At 37.9% G+C, this 22,399-nt stretch overlaps 1 protein-coding gene across 3 annotated transcripts in view; it reads left to right on the top strand.

Annotated features, from left to right (window-relative positions):
* Positions 1–22,399, top strand: part of ABCC4 (ATP binding cassette subfamily C member 4 (PEL blood group)) — a 141,813-nt gene that overhangs the window by 15,996 nt on the left and 103,418 nt on the right. For all 3 annotated transcript variants that reach the window (XM_066571533.1, XM_066571532.1, XM_066571531.1), the window contains exons 4-13: positions 184–408; positions 4,950–5,039; positions 5,375–5,538; positions 9,603–9,728; positions 12,515–12,764; positions 14,937–15,041; positions 18,986–19,075; positions 19,426–19,617; positions 21,138–21,232; positions 21,339–21,425. In XM_066571533.1, the coding sequence (XP_066427630.1) occupies positions 184–408; positions 4,950–5,039; positions 5,375–5,538; positions 9,603–9,728; positions 12,515–12,764; positions 14,937–15,041; positions 18,986–19,075; positions 19,426–19,617; positions 21,138–21,232; positions 21,339–21,425 (1,424 nt within the window). The remainder of the gene's footprint in view (positions 1–183; positions 409–4,949; positions 5,040–5,374; positions 5,539–9,602; positions 9,729–12,514; positions 12,765–14,936; positions 15,042–18,985; positions 19,076–19,425; positions 19,618–21,137; positions 21,233–21,338; positions 21,426–22,399) is intronic.

Below are 22,399 nucleotides of genomic sequence, written 5' to 3'. Positions count from 1 at the left end.
AACATGTTTCTTTTGGATTGTGTGTTGATAAAAATTGGCTCGACATTTTAGAGCACAATAAGGACAAAATAATAAGGGATATAGCTTGCAGCAGTACTTGGCTCTTGTTTGCCTGTGTACAGACTTGGTTAGCACAGGGTGATAAGAAATGACTAATACTTTTCCCCCTTCTTTCTTTTTCAGGAAACCCTCAAAATAATCCAACCAATTTTTTTGGGGAAAATCATTAATTATTTTGAAAACTATGATGCCTCAGATGAGGTAGCTTTGAATTTTGCATATTGCTATGCAGGTGCTCTGTCTGTGTGCACGCTTATTCTGGCTATCATGCACCACTTATACTTCTACCATGTGCAGAGGGCTGGCATGAAGCTGAGGGTGGCCATGTGTCACATGATTTATCGGAAGGTAAGCACACCTGTTCACAGCTGTATTTTGTATTTGACTGCTGTTCTCTCAGGGGAGTTTAAAAATGCAGTATGGAGGGGCTTGACAGCTGGCCTGCAAGCAAAGCTGAGTTAGTAGAAGAAATAACAATTGATGATTTTCGAGTGTATCCATAGCAAAGAAGAAAACAAGGCTGTCAGCGTTGAAACAGATTAGAAAAGATACATGAAAATTTTTGTAAGCTAGACTATGTGCATAAGTAGATGTGTATATGTACCTTAGTAAATTTCTGTAAAATCTTTGCCAGTTATATTAACGTTAATTGCTTTGCACCAATGAATATAATAAGTTATTGTCATGTAGTTAATGACTTAAGATCATGCTTTGTTAAGAGTATATAAGCTAGAAAACATGCAAAATAAAAACTTTTTTCTTCTTAGACCCTAATCGCATGTGTATGTGTCACGTCCAACCTAACAGTGACAATACAGTTATTTGTTATGCCCATGATTGCAATTCCATTGAAGTTACTCATTAATAGAGACCTAATGCATGTGGAATGTGTCAGGCCTTAGATGTGTGCATGTGGCTTTGCTTTCTCTTTGGTACTGAGGTGTCTGAATGACAGCTTCAGACCTGCTTAGTGAAGGTGGTGAGTTAAATAGCCCTTAAAGTCTTGGAAGAGCTTCTTTTTTTGCCTCCTGCTGCTGTTTGAGAGGGACAGAGCTCCCAGGGAATGCTGGCAGCTACTCAGCCTTGCAGCTTTTCCCCAGGGGAGGACGTGGTGCTTGGATGTCACCATGAGCTGCAGCACTCTCAGTCTCCTGGGAATTGCTTTGCTGTCTAGATTTCCCCCCACCCCTGTTGTAGTTAATGGTGGGATTTATTAATATTTTATCCCATCAGTGATGTAGAACTAGTAGGTTGTCTTCTTTGCAGATCAGAGGCTGATCCCTTCCCTTGGGGCATCCATCAGGTTCCCTTGGGGAGTGGCAGCAGTTCTGTGGAACTGCTCCTTCCCCCTCCAGGCAGGCAGGGATGCTTGGCATCTTCACCTTTATCCCTCCTGTTTAAGGGGGAAGAGAGAGAGGAGCAGGCAGAGAAACACAGTTCAGAATCAACTGGAATTCTAAAGGCAGGGAGTTAGTTTTTTATTACCATTTACTGGTTTTATTTGGAGTACTGCAGCCCTCCACTGAAACTAGTGAAATGTGAGAAGGGATGTGTGTTCAGGGAGCTGTGGTTTCTTTGCTGTCTCTGTGTCCTGATCAAGAAATAGCTGTCCTGAACTACAGATGGAGTTGAGGCTGCTGTCAGAAGGAAAGTGGAGCAAGAAAAGTTGAGTTTTACTTACAGGAAGGAGCTGAGCAACATCCAGGACAAGATGCTGTTTCCCAGTTGAAAATGTCTGCTTCACTCTTCTGAAGCTGTTGGCAGTACCCAAACTGTGAGCCTGTCTGCTTCCAAGCAGGAGATCTCTGCTGAGAATGCTGGAAGGGAAAATGCCCCATCTTTCTATTTTCAGTGCTGCTGGAATAGTGACCTACAATTTCAGACCTCAGCAAAGAAGTTTATTGAAGAATCAGGATTGCACAGTTGCTTTGGAATGTAAAAAAATCCACATTATTTTAACCATCAAACATAGGTGCCATCAACTTAACACGAGCATTTATACTACTGGTGTAGGTCATGTGAAGTTTTTGGACTAAGCAGTTAAATGAGGAGAGTAAAAATGTCCCCATTTTAAGTGGTGATTACTTTTCATACACACATTTGTTCTCTTCCTCTTTTGATACCTTGAAAAGGATCCTCTGGGAACTTGGCTCTAACATGGCACAATACTTTCTTGTACATAAACATCTCTCTAAGGTATTAATTTACCACACTGATTATCGAAACGGAATTAATGGAAAATGGATATAGTGATGGTGTTTGTTGCTGAGTTGATACTGGCTTAGAAGCTTGGAAAAGAACTATTTCTAATATGCACCCTTATTTCTAGAGATGGGATTAAATGGAAAATTAATCAGCCCTCATTTTTACTTCTGAGGGTGAGGGTTGAGGTAACAGCAGAACATTGAAAAACCTTTCTAATAATTTGTCTTCATTATGTTCTGCTTATAAATAGGTCATATTTTCTCTTTAACCTCATATAGGCTTTTGAAAGAAACTTGGCTGTTTATTTACTAGCACTTTAGCAGAGTTTGTTAATTGCTGTAGAAAATAAAATCTTTGATTTGTAAGGATAAATAGATTGGATGCAAGAGCATTCTTAATAGAGAACTTCAAAGGTTCAAAATTCTTAAGTTTTAGACCCTTTTTCATTTCCTGGAAAGTTCAGATCTAATTTGCAAAATCCCTGTATTCAAACACTTTAGAAGTGTTGTTACCAGTAAGAAGTATTAGTGATGCACATGGAAAACTCCTAACAAAAATGAAAGTGAAATCTGGCACATGATGACTCAGTCTTACGTTTTGAAATCAAAGGCTACTTTTGGGAAACTGGTTTTTGTTGGTTTTATTTTTTTAAGACTTAGCTTTTAGAAGTTCTTTGAGGTCAATGTACTGACTTTAGCTGGGGTGGAATTAGTTTTTCTCAGCTCATATGGGGCTATGTATCAGATATAGTAAAAAAGAGGAAGAGACTTTTTGGTAAAAAATTGGTTATGGAAGTAAAATTGCTACTTTGCAGTCAAGACAGATCCATTCAGCTAGGAAAATGCAAGACTTTTTTCACTTAAAAAAAAAAAAGAAAAAAAATCAAAACCAAGAGAGAATGAAGGAAATGCTAAAACTGCATTGCCACTGATTATGGGAATGGCTGCCTCTTCCCTGAGAAGACAAATCAGTCACAGATGAGCAGCCTCCTTTTGGCTCAGATGCTAGTGTGGTTCCTCCTGAGACTGCCTTAGTCAAAATCAGCTGGACTCACAGAATCATATTAAAATTGGTTTTGCTGCTCGTGTAGGAAGAAGTCAGGAAGGTGCTTGTGTGGGAGGTCTAAGACAGACCCAGGCCATGGGCCACTAGCAAGACACTAGTGTGGTCTTCTGATGGTTCAGGTGAACGTCAAGCAGCAAATATGTTGTACAAGAGGTGCTGTGAACACATCCTGATGGGAAACTTCCCCAAACATGCATCATGTGAACTCCTGTTACTATGATCTGTGGATTTCTAACATCTTTTCTCAGAGCTTACCAACATTAATGTGTGGTGTGGAGCAAACATGATAGCAGCAGGCAGCTACCTGGGGGATTTCAGGTGAATGAGAGACAGGTGGCTTAAGACAGGGAATGAAGCAATAATTTTCTCAAATAACTAAATCTGGTCTTTCATATACCCAGTATCCTAGATTTATTTTTTGGAATGTCAGAGGAATTTCACAGTGGAGTTTTAAAGGCTTCTGCCTTTCAGTGTTTCTGCTGGTTTCAATGAAGTTAGGGTTGGGATTCTCTCTGTGATTAACAATGTCTTTCTAACACAAACGTGAGGTGCAATAAATGTAAGGAGCCTTGTTTGAAATTATGCTTTGAATAGTACTTTGATGGCTGATGTTCTTCTGCTTGTTTCAAAATACTGGAACAGTATTTTTGAAACAATCAGCGCTTTTCAGGTTTGATTATTGGTCAAAAAGCAACCCTAATACTGTTTGGAGAGGGAGGAGTAGATGTGAGCTGCTTAAAAATGTGAAGTGTTTTTGAGGAGTGAACTATTTTTGTACGGAAAAATATGTAACATGCTTTGTATATTTTTTTAAACTTGTGCTGCAAACTTGTGTTTTCTCATTAGCCAGGTGTAGGAGGAAGCAGGGTATATTATTGGTATTTTAGAGCAATTTCAGTTTGGACCTTTACAGTAAGGTTCAGACTGCATATTTCCAGATGGGATTTTTTGGAAGGGGGGTCGTATTTTATAAACACATTTTATTTTCTATTGACTAACTTTTTTACTAATGTGTAAAAATGCTTGATATTTACTCTTGATGTTTTTTCATAGCATGTGCTAAACTTCATTTTACATAATTCAGGAAAGTTATGATTTTTCTATAGTTTGTAAAGGGACACACTGATTTGCAAAGATAGTCTGAAATTAATAACTTGAGGGGTTTTTGCCTTCTGTCTGATAACATGTTCAAAACACAATTGTTTCAATTGGCCCAACACTGTTCTGACTTTATTCTGGCCTTCAGGTGGAGTTTTCTGTTCCTGTTTTGTACAGACGCTCTTAGTGAGGGGGAGAACAATGCACATGGAAAGTTACAGCTCTTTTGCTTAGTGGCTTGCTGTTTTGATATTTTCCTATTTTTAATCCCTTCAGACATGAAGATAGGGCATTTTTATTTTCACAGTCCTTCCATTGACTTTTTTTTTAATATACTTTTTTCTTTGGGACTTTATTTAGGATATTTAGTCTAATTTTCATTTTATTTAAGGCTCCAATGCTCTCAGGCAAAAGATATGTGCCTTCAGCTTTAACTATGGTACTGTATTCATGTATCTTGTGTGTATAGGTGTACTGTGCTCTACAAGCTGTGATAATTTGAACTGTTCTGACTTTTTTAGGCACTTCGTCTCAGTAATGTAGCTATGGCAAAAACTACCACTGGTCAGATAGTAAACCTGCTGTCAAACGATGTCAACAAATTTGATCAAGTAAGGAGTGTTTTACAGATCTTTCCAAGGGGGCTGAAGAAATTGTGGGGTTGGAGTCAATAAAGTTTTGTTTAAAACTGGTGATTAAATGTTTCTAATGAACATTTCTTCTAGATCTTTCTTAAACATAGAATGTTTTGTATTGGAAGGGACCTTAAAGATTGTCTTGTTCCAGCTCCCTGCCGTGGGCAGAGGCACCTTCCAACAAGCAGGTTGCTCATAGCCCCATCCAACCTGGCCTTTCCACAGGCAGAAGTACTTCCTAAATGTTACTAGGGGTTTAATTTGTTAGCTAAGATCAAAAGTTAATTTTTGATTCTTAACTATTTGTTTAGGTAACAATTTTCTTGCACTTCTTGTGGGCTGGACCACTTCAAGCTATAGCAGTAACAGTACTTCTCTGGATGGAAATAGGCCCATCATGTCTTGCAGGAATGGCAGTTCTGATTATTCTTCTTCCTGTGCAGACCTGCATTGGGAGGCTCTTCTCTTCCCTCAGGTAAGGCTGCATGTTTTTGGTTGTAGCTGTTTTCTGTGCTGGGTTTTAAAATGTGTATATTGGATGGAGGCAGAGTATCAGCATATGTCTGGTGATATTTTCTGCAGTGTCTCTTATCTTTGCCCATGTTTTTTAGAGCTGCTAATGTGAGATATCTGAATTCCAGATTATGGACTTGAAGTGGTCTGTCATCCAACCATGTTGAAAATATCTGCTATTTATTATCCAGTGCATTAAATGAGTCTGGCTATTTCTGTAGCTACCTCGCTGTAGATCATGGCATAGAATTGTGGAACCTGAGCTTTGCCTTCCCGCAGGAATTCTTGGGGAGTGGTTACTCCACAGGGGATGTAGTCAGCCCTTCTCTGTGTGACTTACTGGGGTGACACAGGTGTTGCAGCAGAAGGCTCTGGAAGTTTCTTGTTCAAAGATCTTGCTCTCTCTCCTCCATGACTAAGATGCAGAGAGAAAAAATGAGGAAGGAACTGAGAGAGAAGGGAAGAAAAATTTATCATGGTGGTTTTGATGCCAGCTATGAGATTTCCAGCTGCAAGGTTCTAGGCTGTGGAGATAAAAGTTTGGAGTAATTTTCCACTGTCAGACAAATTTAATTTTTCTGTAACTTTATCCTAAAAACCCCAGCAAGATTTGCCTCTATTGGGATTGTTGAGGCAAGTTCTTTTGCATCTAGGTTTTCTGTTTCTTGTGTAATTAGTCACACTTGACTTCCATTATGACTTTATAAAAGGCTTTTACACTTAATTGGAAATATTTTTGTGTTCCTTTACTCTGTACACATATGCTTAGGAGTGCCAGGCATCTTTCTTTGCATCTTTTTGTTGAATGGGTTCCTTTTAGCTCTTTGGGTAAGTAAAATTTCTGTGAGTGAGTTACTGTTTTGTTTTTTTTTCAAGTTGTATTTCAAGACAAATTTTCTAGGTATACTGAGCCTGGCATTGCCATTGCATGGCCAGGTATGAAGAGAGAGATGAGAATTAAAAATGAAAACAACTTATAGACCTCTTCATTTGTAACCAGTGTGGTAGTCTTCAGTCATTACATTCATGTGCTGTTTCTCAAATAATGCTCAAGGGCTATTTCTCAAATAATGATCCATTCAGAGTTCTCTGTTGAATTCTAAGAGCTTTTCTTTTTATGATAAAGCCTGGTTGTAGAACACTCACTATATGTTCTTAGGTGTGTATTTTCACTGCATGTGCAATATGCATGCAGCAGTATCAAGCTGCTTCATTGCTGTTTTTCATTAGTTCTAAGTTTTTGAGGTTTGAGTCAATAATTAAAATACCTAGTGCTTTATCTGTGGTGGCAGGCTTTAGTATCCCCATTTTACAGATGGGAAACTGAGGCATAAAGAGATTAATGGACTTTTCCAGGATCAGACAAGAGGGTGACAAAAATCTCTTTCTTGAAGGTATGTATTTAAAAAAATAATCAGTGGCAATGTAACAGTGTTTGGGTTTTTTTACCCATTCAGTTACAGCCACTTGTTTGGATGCAGTGCAAAGGAAAGAATTTTTTAACCAGAAAAGCTTCTGCTTGTCTCCATGTGCACAGATCTTTCTCTTTGTGAACAAAAATGTGCAATGAACAGAAGGAGTTAATGGTAAAACTGGAATAGATTTTAGCTCTGAGTGAGCTGATGAGTGTGTTCACCTGGCATTTGCTGGGAATCTGCATGGATTTAAGGAAGGCAGCCTATGAAGAAGTAATTTAAGGATTAAAGCTTTTGCTAAAATCCAAGCATGCTCGGTGTGGCAGTTAATTTGTGCTATTATTCAGCATTGTTCTGTGACTCAGTCGTGTCAGCACACATGAACACCAGTTCATGGTGCAGCCTCTGGCCTCAGTGCTCTGGGAGTTTGCAGATATAGATTTGGTATCCACTGCACTCTGCAGGATTGCTTTTACTTGCACAAGTATGAGAAGTTGGTGCAAAATACACATGACCCCAATATATTATTTGAGAAACAGTTGAGTTATTGGACTGAAGACCATTTTATATGTATTTTATTCACAGGAGCTGGATGCTTTCATTGCTTAGTCATGCAACTGTAGTATTTTTATTTAAAGTCCTTTTTCTTGAAGATAAAAACTGTGTCTAACTGCTGTGTCAGACATAATTAAAACCCACCAAATATGCCTTGTGAAAGCAAAAAGGAATTTTGTTGCTAGATTAATTTAGAATGGTTTTTAGTATCATAGAGGGGTCTTCTCAGACAAAAATTTTCAGGTCCTTTCTTACTGGACTTTCTTATTGACATGCTATGTGAGCATGTATTGGACTGATCTGTTTGTACTCTGAACTTAATATTTTTGAAACCAGGGACATGTCTTTCTCTGCAGTAATTTACCATCAATGCAGTGGTTGTCTGTATATTTGAAGCCATTATACAACATCACTGAGCCTGTGGCTTCTGGTATGTATGTACAAAATATACTTATTGCAAAGTAGGGGAGTGTAACTTGAAAAATTTTTTTAAAGGACCACTCCCCCAGCCTCCTGAGCATTTTAAAGCAATTTGAAACAGGATGGTTACTATGATGACATTTCAGCAGGAAAACTGAAAAATTGGTTTATGAGAACTACAGCCTTTTTTGAGTCTCACCATTATAAAAAAAGAAACCTCTGTTAACTTTATTATTTAATCTATCGTCTTCAACTTTCTATTATGTGGAGACAAAGCCTGGAAGTTAAGTTCATGATTGTAGGTGAGAGTTGTTTGCTGCTGCAGAGCCACGAGCAACACATGCTTTTCCAGTGGTGGTGTGTGTATGGGGAAGAAATGATGAGCTATTACATTATTGAAGCAATTGTTTTTCTGTTACTGTTTCTTTTTGAAAAAGGGGAAGGATGAAGTAGCAAAGATAATCTCATTCCATGTTGATGTGGTTAGTTTAGTCTAAGTTATTTTCCTCAGTGTTATTAAGAATCCATGATTACACTAGGGCTAAGTTTCTAAATGCCTTTTGTTAGTTCCCTTGTATAAATATTTTTTAATACCCTGCTTCAGCCATCCTAACATTTTTGGAACGCTGGTGCTGAGAAGTTTTTTGAAATGACGAGTAGGTGCTTGAAATTCTTTGAAGTTGCGTTCTTTAATTATGGTGATTTCTTCCAGTGTATCCCAGAGATCTTTCAGGGGACAGGTTAAGTTGAGAAAGCCTTCTAAAAAGTCATACCTTCTAAAAAGATTTGAATTTTTATTAGTGATCTCTGAATCTTAACTTTCATTGTTATATGGAAAAATGAGTAATTTAGCAGGTAAAGGTATGTTTTATCAAAATAAGGTCTACCATAGCTCTCCATGTGCAAAGTGTTTGTCTACATCAATGAATTCAGAATTGTAATGGGATCTATTAGCATGATTATTATTTATGCATTTATTATGTGGCTTCTAACTTTCAATGGTTTTTTCCTAATTAAAACTGTGACTTTATTATTTAATTATATATATTTTTCATTTTTTCCATCAGTGCAAACATAGTGTGGAACTAAAATAGATATATTTAAATTAGTGTTAATTACAATTAATGATTAAATAATTTTTTTAATGAAACCATATCTAGATTATCTAATGAATTATGGCTCATGTGCTAAGTAGTCTCTGCTTCAACTCCAGTTAATCCTAAAAAGTCACAAATGAGGCCAATTTCTTTACCAACATCAGGAGAACTTTATAGCAAGTCTGGTTGCTTTGGTATTTTGAAATCTTTTTAAAGTAATTTTCTGATTTTTGTTTAGTTCTAAATGCAATAAACAACAGATATGTTGTTTAAGGAGTACTGCATGTTTGCACAAACTGACACATAGTCCTGAACATTGAATCAGCTCTCAGTTCCCTGAGAAGCAGGAATACAAACATACCCAGTGTGTCTGCTGTGTGTCAGCTTTAAGATGCTGATTTTCAGGAAAACCCTTTAATGCAATTACAGTTTTGTCAATCGTCTTTACAAATAAAAGCAAAGACTTCATACATATGTTATGTGTTCATAAATAGTCTTCTTTAGGGAATCTAAGGATTTTTCCTTTGTCCTATTTTCAGAAGCAAGACAGCTGCCTTAACAGATGTCAGGATTAGGACCATGAATGAAGTGATAAGCGGTATGAAGATAATAAAGATGTATGCTTGGGAAAAATCGTTTGCGGAACTTGTGAATGGTTTAAGAAGGTAATCCTGGAAAGATACAGCTTGATGTATGAGCAGTGTCATTTTCCAATTTTACATGTGAATAAGTGTTTTATTTTGTGCTTTAAAATGCAGTTTGCATGCAGTTTTTGAGCTTTTTTTTTAATTTTTATATAGCAACAGTGGAGGAATGAAGATATGTTCTAAGGGAATAAAAAAATTAAAAATCCTCAAAACTTCAATAATTCAGGCTTTTTTATGCTTCTTTTAACACTCATGTTAAAAATGAGCAACTAATAAGCTGTAGCAGGTGTAATGCAGCAATTTTACCCTCCTTTTATGCACTTTATTACTCAAGCCACCTGGGAAAGGTAGAAGGGAGAAAGACAGCGGGTCAGAAATTCCGTTGTTATTCAACTAGCAAGGCCAGCTGAGTTTGGTATCCTGAGACATTTCATTTCAGAGGTTCTTTGACATCAGATTAAAACATACTAATACATTTGATTTTCAGTCAGTATTTGCCCTTTTTCTTGACACTGTAACAGCATTCAGTACTAAAGGTTAACTGTAGGAGTTTGGGTGCATATTTCTGATTTTCATGTCATGTACCCTTCCAGCATATGAGAGAAGGTTGGTATTCTGCTGCAGATTATCTGACTTTTTTAGTTTTAAATGTTTAATTTTGGAAATCCTTTTCTTGAAAGGATTTTTTTTTTGCTTTACATCCATGTGCAGGCTTGCAAACTTGCAAATGTTCCCTGAGATGTTCCTTCCCATGCACATAATTGCTTTCCTCTGTTGGATTATAGGATCCTGTGCTGATGGAATGTTCATGACTGATGGGAAGCTTTAGTGTCTTGCACGGAGCCAGAAAGAATATTTCTTTACTGAAAGCTTCCTCAGTGGGTTGTATTCACATCACTAAATTTTAGATTTCCAAATTCAACACCTCATTAGGATGAGAGGCTTCCTTTTTAATGTTGGAAAGAAATGAGATCTTCTAGAACACACCTTGAGCCTTCTTTCCTTTCTTGAGCTGTGTTGTGGAAAACTGTAATTAAAACTCTTAAATTTAGCCAGATGCTTTATTGTCCAGTATTTCCACATTGGCCTTTAACAGTGGCTGAGATGTCATCTGAACTACTCCATTGCTCTTTTTTCCTTGTGTCTGTCTGTATTAGTTTCCTGTTATGCAAGTTTGTGCTTCAAGACAGTGTAATATATTATATGCAGCCTGCAGCTAGGTTGCAATTTATCTGGTATTTATGGAGAGTAGCACAAAAAACTTGCCGATTATCCACAGATAATGAGAGGATTATTAAGGATTATTAAAGGGTGGGAAAAGAGTTTCATCCAGGGTTGTAGAAGTAATTGAATTAGACCCAATTCAAATAGTTTACATACAAATGTTCCTTCTCTGTACTCTGGAGGAGATTAGAGATGGTGAACCCTTAAGCTGAAAAAAGAAGAAAAAGAAGTCTTTGAAACTCTTTAAAAGTCTGTCAGTTCAGCCAATTTGGCAAATATAGTGGGAAAGTTGCTTAACTAGTTTTCCAGTAGTGCATCCTGCATCCTTTTCTTCTTTAAGTGGTGACTTAATTTACTTCAAATTGTATAATCACAACTTGAGCTTCTAATCTTAATGTATAGTTCCAAGTGGAAGGTGATCAAAATTATTAAGATTTTCCCTAAGAATTGCCAGAATATGTGGAAAGAGAAATTAGGAATTGTTTTGGAATTTTATATTTGATAGTATTAAGTAGACAAAAAGTAGAATATATGGGGAAGGAGTAAGTTGTTTTGGCTGTCTTGATAAAGAAAAATGATTATATTAATAAGGAGGCAAGCCCGATAGCATCCACATTGTAGTAGATGATAGTGCAGTAACATTTTGAGGATTGAACTTGTTGAGTCATTTAGAAGTGGAAACTGCAATTAAATGAAATGGAAATTGAGAACAAATGCAAGAGCACCTTTTGAGTTGCTGGAGGGAGACTTTTGTCTCTGTGCAGTACTTCAGTAACTATTTATCTTGGGCAATGACTGGCAGAACAGTCACTGGCCTCACAGATCAGTGTTTTCTTAATTTATGAACCAGAATTCCTTGAGCAAAAGAAGCCAGGAGCAGAGTCCAAATTGGGAAGGATTTAGACTGAGATGAAAGGAAAAACTCTAAATCCTGTGATATAGCTTGAGGAGCAGCAGCTGAATAATGGCGGATACTTGGGCCATGGGCAAACTCTTGATCTTCTGGAAGTTGCCCTGGTTTTTTCGACTGCAGAGTATGTGTTGGTCTTGTCATGAGTTTTGTGACTGAACTCCAGTGGATTTTGATATTGGAAGGATAAGGCGTTTGTGGGTGCTTGTGGGTGTTTGTGGTTGCTTTATACAGGTTTTTTCTCCTCTTTGCTATTGCATCCAGCCCAAAAATATTTGAAGCAGATTCGAATCTGAATTTAAATACTAGTTTGAATAGAGAAGAAAAAAAATAGTACATTCGTTTTCTGACTCTGAAAAATAATTTTTTTCTATAGCTATTAAGATATTAAATAAAATTAATTTCTCCTTTGAATTTCCAAGCCTCTTAAATTCTGGTTGATTTTTTGGGGTTTTTTTTGTGGGTTTTTTAGGTTTGTTTATTTGGTTTTGTTTTGTTATTTACCATATAACATGTTTTCTTCACCGTTGTTTGCATATGAGTTGGGGTGGTGCAAGGGCAGGAGAAAGAATGTGAAAATAGAATCCTGATGGGGGATTTCCCTCATCCTGTTGTTGAGAGTAGCAGTAATGGGAGAGATTGATGTGATTTGTTTATGTTGCATTTTTAGGAAGGAGATTGCCACGGTTATGAAAAGCTCTTACCTTCGAGGACTGAACTTAGCCTCATTCTTTGTGGCAAGCAAAATTACAGTGTTTATGACTTTCTTGGCATATGTACTACTTGGGAATGTCATCTCTGCGAGCAGGGTGTTTGTGGCAGTGTCCCTGTATGGAGCAGTGAGACTCACAGTGACCCTGTTCTTCCCTTCGGCCGTGGAGAGAGTGTCCGAGTCCGTGATCAGCATCCGGCGGATCAAGGTAGCGTTACTGACTGGGAGGGGGTCTGCATTCCTTCTCTTACTCTACCTTTGTTCCTTCTCTTACTCTGCCTTTGTCTCTTACTCTACATTTGTCACTGACAAATGCAGCCTTATTATGGTTTTGCAGTTTGGGATCTGTAATGAAATAACCTGTTTTGGAAAAGGAATGTGTCTCTGCCTAGGAAGGAAGTTGAGATGCTTGAGCGCGTCCAGAGGAGGGCAACTAGGTTGGTGAGGGGTTTGGAGCACAAGTCCTGTGAGGAATGGCTGAGGGAGCTGGGTGTGTTTAGCCTGGAGAAAAGGAGACTCAGAGGTGACCTTATCACTCTCTGCAACTCCCTGAAAGGTGGCTGTAGTCAGGTGGGGTTGGTCTCTTTCTCCAGGCAGGAACTGACAGAACCAGAGGACACAGTCTCAAGTTGCATCAAGGGAAATAGAGGTTGGATATTAGGAAAAAGTTTTTTACAGAAAGGGTGAGGAAGTTCTGGAATGGTCTGCCTGGGGAGGTGGTCGAGTCACCATCCCTGGATGTGTTTAAGGAAAGACTGGATGTGGCACTCAGTGCCATGGTTTAGTTGAGGTGTTAGGGCATGGCATGGGTTGGACTCGATGATCTTGAAGGTCTCTTCCAGCCTTGTCATTCTGTGAATTCTGCGAATTTTGTATGCAGGTACAAAAAACATGATACGCACTGTAGAGTCGGCTGAGATGTAGGAGAAAAGTATTCATAGCAAAGAGGTGTTGTAGACATTTCTGAAGTGAGAGGAACATGTGTACAGGTACACAGGCATGCTGGGATTGGGGTTTGAAGAACAAAGCAGGCTGATGGGAGCTATAGGATTCATATTTCATGCTGCAGTACCCTGTGATCTGTGGAGGATAGGTGTGAACCCTAGCTTCTCTCTTGTGGCTGCTTTCAGTGCTGGAGTGAAGACTCAAATGCGGTAAGAATGAGCATTGGTGGTGCTGATGCTGGTCTAACAGAGCCAGCATCATGTTCTGATGCTCTTTGGTGTTAACAGGAGTGTGTTTTACACCTTGGACCACTGTGTTAAAATGCTTGGCTTGTCACTGCATTCCATAACAATGCCCACCAGCCGGAGTCTGAGCAGTACCTCTGTGCCTGGAAAAGCCTAGCAGTAATCTCCCTGTGCTCCCATGGCTCCTGACATCCTCCTCCTGCTCCCTCTTAGTTACTGCTTTCTGTAAGTCTTCAGCAGCTACCTCACATCTGCAAACTCTTAGCTGAGCACTTGTTAACTAGTCTTGGTTCTGTGATCAAGACGTTCCTTCTCTTCCCAAAAGATTGTGTGCTGCTGCCTATTTAAGGTCCTTAGACTCCATGAGTCAAAGGATAAAAGACATTTTTTTTTAGGTTTTGTCATAAAACTGTGGCAGCTGTTAACCTTAAAAGTTTTCTGTGGAAATAGCCCCTTTCCTTTCTAAATGTGTTTGGGCTATTGAAAATCCAGCATCAGGCAAGATGTGGCAGAAGTGTGGCTATGGTACAAAGTGTGTGCTTATGCAAATTGAAGGAAGAGTTTGCTGACTGGGATGTAATGTAGAACAGAAGTGCAGTAGGGAAAGTGAAGTGAGCCACCTTTGCAGATGTAAGCAAGTTTCTCTTTTTGTTCATGTCCTGGACTTTAAAATGAGGAAGTGTTCAGAGAGTGTTCTGTCTTCTATTGGCCACTTGAAGAATGCTTAATAGAGACAATGGACAGGTGCTTACTGCATCCTTGTTATTCTTCAATGAAATAACAGAAGCCTTTGCCAGCAGTGGAATGAGAATGTGTTGCAGTGAGGGTTTGACCTCTTCTACATGAAAAGAGGGAGGTAAACAATTTAAAAAGTTGTTAGTAATTCAAGGAAAAGACGGGACAGGTTCTTTAGATCCATTTCTTTCTGGAATTCTTTATTGAGCAGGTGGTTGTTAGAGTCCTCTTCTATAAAGTCTGCACATCTGGAGGTTTTCAGGGAGGGAGAGCTAGCTAGTTAAACGTACACTGTTGAAGTTGTGCATTGCCTTGGAAATGCAGTTCTTTGATCAGTTTGTGGTTGTTTTTTCCAACCCATAAATAATGTTGTGTATGCTGCCTTCAAAAAATGTGTTCCTTTCCCATTCTCAGTCTCACTTTAGGCAATATCCTCTGCTTTTCTTTTATTGCAGAACTTTCTGATGCTTGATGAGGTCTCACACTTCCAGCCACAACTGCATGGCAGTAATGAAAATATCATTCTTCATGTTCAAGATTTGACTTGCTTTTGGGATAAGGTAAACTTACTTGCATATTCAATATATTGGTGCTGTCAGCAGTTGAAGTCCAAAATGCAGTGTGGGTATGTATAGTGTGCTGATAGTTTGTATTCCATCCTTTGTGTTTGAGAATCCTTTCAGTATGTTGAGCTAACTCCGGAATAGTACTGAAGACTATCAAGTGCATCTTAAAAGCAGCTATTTCTCAATACTATACTAAATAAAAAGCTTTGTGTTTCTCAGGGAAAATATCTCTTTTTTATTAAGGAGCACTGTATTGTGGCTGAGGTACTTAAATTGTAATTAAGGACAGATAGCACAGCAAGGTTGGCCTTATTGTGTGGGGATTTTTCTGTAACTGAATGCTTGAGCAGTCCATTAGTCTAGAACCAGTACAATATTATACTTGTCACAACAGGTTTGAAAGCTTTAGAGATGAGTCAGCACATATTTATTGCTCTGTATTTTGAGACTGTTCAACTGCACATTTTTTCTACCTAAAATGCACCAAACTCACCAAAATGGCCAGAAAAAGGGACAATAAACATGTGATAAATTTATTATATATCTCTTTTATGTAATAAAGGCAAGGGTTGACTGTTTCTGTTTTAAAAGTCTAATTGCTATGGTAAGCAGCAATTTGTGAGGAAGTGTTGGTGCTATTGCAGCCTGGCAGTATCCTCACACAGGAGAGACTTCAGTCTCCATTAGAAGTGCTGGAAGCTCTAAAAATTATAAATGGATCAGGATACTGGCACTACTTTTGCATATAAATATAATGCAAATAAGACATCACATATTTCACTTTCTAAGTCCTGTTCCCCTACCTGTGCTGTGTCCCAAGGAAAATCAGGTGTGAAAACATATGAGGTGAGGATCTATGTACTTGTAGCTACATAGCTGCAAAAGAAGATTACTATTTTATTCTGCTTTACTTTCTCAGACTTCTCTGTGGCATCAATATTTCTGAGGCATTGACCAAGCTTTTAAAAATTAATAGATATGAAAGAGTTGATTGTGAATACATTCTAATGCAAAATGCAGTGTATTGCTTAATCTTTGTTTTCTTCTCAAACTGACTTTGGTACCACCATTAACGATTTACAGGAAATGGTTGCATAAAGTGCCCATAAACCACTGTTTTTTTCTCATTAGTTGTTTATATTGCATAAAACAAGGTAGCATGACTGGAATTACTGATTTCCTTTCAGTTAAAACCAAAACCCGAACCAAGCCATCCACAAAACTGTTAATGTAACTTCCATTTTGATATTTAATTGCAGTGTGCTTGGGAGAAGAGCATTTCTCTCAGAACTGTTAAGATCTGCTTAGAAAGTTTCTACTATATACTCTTAAAATGATGCAAAATAATTGTATAGACTTGCTCACTGAAAAAAAGAGCTAAGTTCTGATAGAGACAAGTTATGAAAAGAATAATATAAATATGTATCCTTTGTCAAGCAGTAGGTTTAGCTTGCTACCCTGACTAAGTTTCTCAAGACACTTTGGATGTCTGTACAGACACTCTACAGCAGGATATTTTTTTTTTTATTTTTTAGCGATTGTGTGCCAAAAGCAATGCTAAAAACACCAACCAAGAAGCAACCCATGAATCCAAAATCACTTGATGTGAAAAAGGAATTATTAGCTACACTTTTAGGAAAACAGCCTAACATGGTGTATTACAGTTTCTCAAAAGATAAACAAAACAAATTAATTCCTGGTCACACTCTTATTTTACTTAGGCAAGTATTATCTGAGTACCACAGGCTAGTCTGATACCAGCATTGAACTAGTGATTCTTCAGTACAGCTTTTTACTGATGTTCCTTGAATTTACAGAACAGTCTGTCTGCTCAACTGAGCAATTTCAGATTTAAAACCTCAGCATTTGAGCAGAGGCCAAATTTATCCCTTGTAATTTTAGTCCTTACATGAGAAGCCTAAGTAGTATAGTGCTTTCATGCAGTATATGATCTCTATGTCCCTTTGGTGGGCAGAACGATTTAATTTTCTTGTGTGTAGGATGTATAAGGTCTGCCCAAGCTCACCTAAGGAGTTGCTCCTCTGAAGGGATCATTCTTGTGTCCTCTTGTCCTTGCATTCTCTGTCTGTTCCCTCCCTTGTGCTGGTTGTTAATGCTGGTTTGTATGACCTTGTGGTGAAGCAGCTTGCAGGGATAAAGCAATAGCAAATGAATCACTTTTAATGAGATCAGTTTTCTGATAGCTGAGTCCCATGAACAACACATGCAAGGTTAGGCAGAAGGAGGAAAGTTAGAGACACAGCAAACTGACAGGGCACAGGGGGGAGCTGGGACATTTCTGATAATGAGCTGCCAGGTGTACTTAGCTGCAATATTAGTCTGTGCTCTAATTTAATTGCCTCAGTTTAGTGCCTAAAAATAGGTGTGGTGAATTCAGGACAAATTGTCTTTAATTATAAGGAATGCTATTTTGGAAAAATATTATGTTTCTTAGTTGTGTGTGGCTGTGCTGTTTGCTTGAATTACTACTTTTGTGTAGGCTATATGATAAATTCCAACTGCTTTAATGTATAGTATGGCAGTAATAGTTTAAAAACTTTAAAAAAATCTTTCTGTAATGTTTTTTGGCCCTTACATTATATTTTCTTAAGTTTTAGAGGAATCAACTTCGAGGTCAGGTGCTGCTGGTTGGGCGGGTGGTGGGGTTGTGCAGAGAAAAGGAAAAAAATCCCGTTGGTGCCACCTTGTGGAAGTACATAATGGCAGCAAAAGTGCTTCAGCAGAGCTGCACAAGGAGCCCCAGTTCAGCCTCTGGCAGGATCTCCTGCAAGCCCTGCCGTGTGTCCCAGAGCTCTGGCAGTGATTTCTCCTGGCACGAGTAAGCACGTGTGTGTTATCCCAGCCATCACAGAGGTGGATGGATACTGGATTTCTGTTTCTTCCCAAACAATTGGAAATGAATTGCAGGCTTCCTCCTTTGCAGTCCCTGAATGTTTTTGTCTTGTGTCATCTTTTGTGTGGAGTTCTGGTGGTGGCCTTTTCAGCCTCTTGAACTTCAAAAGGTGGCTGGAGATTTTAAGGTATTCTTAACCTTGCTCTTCTGTTTTTGGAGCTTAAGGCTGAGTTTTTGTTTAGTCCTTTAATCAAAGTACTTTTGGGAGTTTTTTTAATGCATATATTTTACTGTTTGTATTTTAGTGTCAGTCATGCTTAGTGTGGGTAAAGATGCAAGTGCAGGCAGATTGTGTTACAAAGGTGTTTTGCTTTAATGAGGGGGAGCTGCACCAGGTCCTTAGAAATTGCTGTTTAGCATAGCTGTTAAAGACCTGAGCATCCTTTCTTTCCACAAGTAGGCATTTTTGGAACCTTGAAAAGAAAGTTGCAGCATATGTTGGGACATAAGCTCTTCCATAACGTAAAGGATAGGCATACCAAAAAGGAATATTAAACAGACACTCCTAGGGTAGTACAAATGAATATCCCGTATACAAGATGGAGTCGTGTAAAATCAAATGGCATTTTTATGGTTTTACTTTGGGTAGAGCCTTGACTAGGTCAAACACAGCCCTGGCTTTCCTGAGGCTCTGAGAGCCTCAGCTCTCCATTTGTCTGTGTGCTCAGAGTGGCTGAGTGTGTTGTGCTGGGAATGCTGGTGTGGTGGCCAGCACAGAGCCTGTGTTCCTGAGGCTGCCACTCAGATATGTGGGCTCTGAGGAAGCCCTGCTTCTGCTGCCTTTGGCCTCCTTATTCCTTGAATGCTGTTTTAGCTGTGTTGCATGTTCGTGGTGAAGGATGAGGGTCTTTCAGAAGTGTTTGTGAATTACTGAAGAGCCAAAAATCATATGCCTGAAAATATGGTGGGCGTATGGACTGGTAGTTTATAGTGATGTATGCACATTGTTTTCTGTTTCTAAATACTCATTTTGATGGTTTATATTTCATTGCTGAGAAATCCTGACTTTTTCTCAAATCTCCAGACTTTAGAAACCCCAACACTTCAACAGATTTCGTTTACTGTCAGACGAGGGGAGTTACTGGCTGTGATTGGTCCTGTAGGAGCTGGAAAAGTAAGTCTTAATATTTACATCATTCTATGAGGCTTTTGAGTCTATTAAATGTGAAAATTAGAAGCCTGAAAATATACAGTTCCTTTATGTGTATAATCACACATTCTGCATCAGGGTACTGTCATTCAAGATAGGCCCATGTCCTTTTGGGTGGGGAGCTTAGCACTATTTTGTGTGTTGCTTCGTGACTGCATGGAAAGGGTACTAGTGCTTTTCTACTCTTAGCAGTAGTAGTAGAGAGATAGTAGTACTACTACTGTCATGGTAGTAAACACTTCCCAGTCTCTGTGATGTCTTTAGTGCAACCAAACTTTTTAATTTTTACTTTATTTTTTTAAAATCTTTTCCAGTCTTCTCTCTTAAGTGCCATACTTGGTGAGCTGCCTAAAGACAAGGGTTCAATAAATGTTACTGGAAGAATTGCCTATGTTTCACAGCAGCCTTGGGTGTTTTCTGGTACTGTAAGAAGTAATATACTGTTTGACAAGGAATATGAGAAAGAAAAATACGAAAATGTTTTAAAAGTCTGTGCTCTTAAAAAGGTAAGGCTTTCTCTTTGTGTATTTTCTTTCCATTGTTATTTTTATTTTAGTGTTCTTTCAGAGCTGTGGTACAGGCTGCAATGTGCAATATATGGAATTGTTGTAAGTAACATGTGAAATAACTCCTGTCGCTCATCAGAAATGTGCAATTATTTTTGCTATCCTTGTGTAAGGCATCCTCTTCTAATTCCCAAAGCTTACACTAGGGGGAAGTATAGCATGTGTGAAGCACTGACAAATTTGGGAAAAGCTGTTCCCTATTATTTCGTTTCATAATTACATTTTAGCCATTTTTAACATGTATTATGGTAGGGGTATGTGCAAATGCAGTAAGAGGCAGAAAACAAATGATCAAGCTAGCACTCTTTGTGACTTTGGTTTCATAAATATCCTGTATGCTTTCCTTTGAAATAAATGTTGTGTTTGCTGTATATTATGCATTGCAAACAGCTATCAAAAGAACCTTAGGGCTATGTACTGGAGAACTTGCTGAACCCAAGTAGTTTTATGAAAAAATATATTTGAAAGGTTTGTGTGCAAAAGAGTTTGTGACATGAGATACAGAAGAGGATTAAGCCAGAGTTGTCAAGAAACAGACATTTTGCTTGGCAGCTAAAAAGGTTTTGTGCAGCATGTTATGATATTTCTGTCAGCAGCGACACAGGTGAAAAGCAGATGGTTACTGTAGTGAACGTTTTTTGCAAGATTTTTACACTTGGCAGATAGAGTTTTAGTGTCTCATGCTGATAGTCATGCTGTTGTCTAAACTTAAGGCTTTAATGACTTTAAAAGACGGCAAACAGCATTTAAAAAATCCTCACTTCATATTGATGGTAGATTTGCTTTCATAGTTTTCTTGCAAATTTATGTGTCTTATAAAAGCTGTGAATAAGCTTTCAGAATATGTTTTGTAGCTTAATGTAAAACTTCTGTATTTCTTGAATAGGAAATACGATAATATGACATGGAACACTATGTAATTTTGTTGTTTTATCCACAGTCCTCAAGTCCCAAATTAACCAAATCTGTGTGGTGAATGTTGTAGTTATTTTTCCTGAATACATTGTAGTAAGAATAAAAACAATGTGGTTTTTATGGATATTAGCAAGATAATTTACAGATAATAGTTCGTGCAGTTTTTATTTTTTGTGACAGTACATTTTATTCAAATAAAAACTAATAAATTTACTGATAGACTTTTTAGTATTTTATTTGATTTTCTGAATCACTAATAAATATTCCTTGCAAGACTAAGGATAGTAGTGCACTTTCCTCTGGCACAGCTGTAGAAAAAATGAACTTTAGGATCTCATCTATTTTTTCTGCTTTCTCAATTAGCTTTTGCTGAAAGTACAGAGTCATAAAGCAACTGCAAATATTACATTTAGTATGAAACCTTATATTTTAATGTGTTACATTAATACTTTCCAAATAAGAAATGCTACATTGAAACAGCTTTGTCAGTGTTTGAAGTTAAAATGATTTAAAAAATATTTTTATCTGTTCTTTCACATTTGCAGGACTTGGAATTATTGGCGAATGGTGACCTCACAGTAATAGGAGATCGTGGAGCTACTCTGAGTGGGGGACAGAAGGCCCGTGTAAATCTGGCCAGGCTAGTGGTTTTTGCTGTTTCTAAAATTTATAAATTGTCAGATTGCAGTGATTAAAGTAAACCAATGTAAGACTTTGTTATACTGACATTTCTTTAAACCTTTCAGAGCCGTGTATCAGGATGCGGACATCTATCTTTTGGATGACCCACTGAGTGCAGTAGATGCTGAAGTTGGAAGACATTTGTTTGAAAAGTAGGTTACTGCTTTATTTTAATATAAAATGCAACTATTTTGTTGTAATTCCTTATCAAAAAACTTGGGAAGGCATTTCTGAGGAGATGGATTTCTTCACAAAACTTTGTACATTCGCTTTCTGATTTGTTTTTCCCCTACTTTATGTAATTGGAAGATACAGGGTTTTTTTCTTCCCCTCTATGTTTTGTTGACTTTGTTCTTTATTTTTAAAAGCCCTGTAAAAATCTGTTTTGGAAATATTATAAATAGAAATATTCTTAAGGGAATATCTGCCATTTTCTTAAGGAAAATATTGAGTTTCATACATGAGTATTGGCGTTTATGAATAATCGGGTTTACGATCATTAGTACTGAGTGAAGAATAAAATGGAGTGGGATTTTAAATCTCTTTTTAGTTTGCTACAACTTTACTTGCTAGTAATAAGCACTTAATTCAACTGGCTAAAGGAGAGGACAGAGCCGTCTTAGACTGTTGAATAATTTTTAATTTTGATTCTTGAAATTTCTCTTGGGTAGGTGAAACAGGGCATGTGGCCTGCAGAGACAGCAGAGAGCAGAGAGCAGAAATAGAGGGAAAGAGAATGTATAAATTTACTATGTAAGAGAGGGATACTCGACCTTTTCCCACGTCCAATGAAACGGGAGAGTGTTCATTAAAAGTCAGGTTTCCTTTTCAGTGGGTTTCTTCTTCTCCATCCTGCTGAAACTGGCTAATCTAAGACACATGGGTGAGTATCAGAATAATTTGGTTAGTCCCAGCCAGTGTTTTGTCCTTACTTCTTCACAGCTTGCAGCTCTCTATGTTAAAAGCATAATCTAGAATTTACTAGAAGGAGAAGCTTCTGTTGATGAAATTCAGTGGTCTTTGGTTCAGGCCTTCAACAAATGTGTTTTGTTTAGCATACTTGCATCCTTTGAATTCCATGCTCCAAATACATGAATTAATTTGGTTTTACTATTGTTCTCTCCTG

This window comes from Molothrus aeneus, chromosome 2 (genome assembly GCF_037042795.1).
Source record: "Molothrus aeneus isolate 106 chromosome 2, BPBGC_Maene_1.0, whole genome shotgun sequence".
NCBI lineage: Eukaryota > Metazoa > Chordata > Aves > Passeriformes > Icteridae > Molothrus > Molothrus aeneus.
This window is presented reverse-complemented; position numbering and strand designations above follow the sequence as displayed.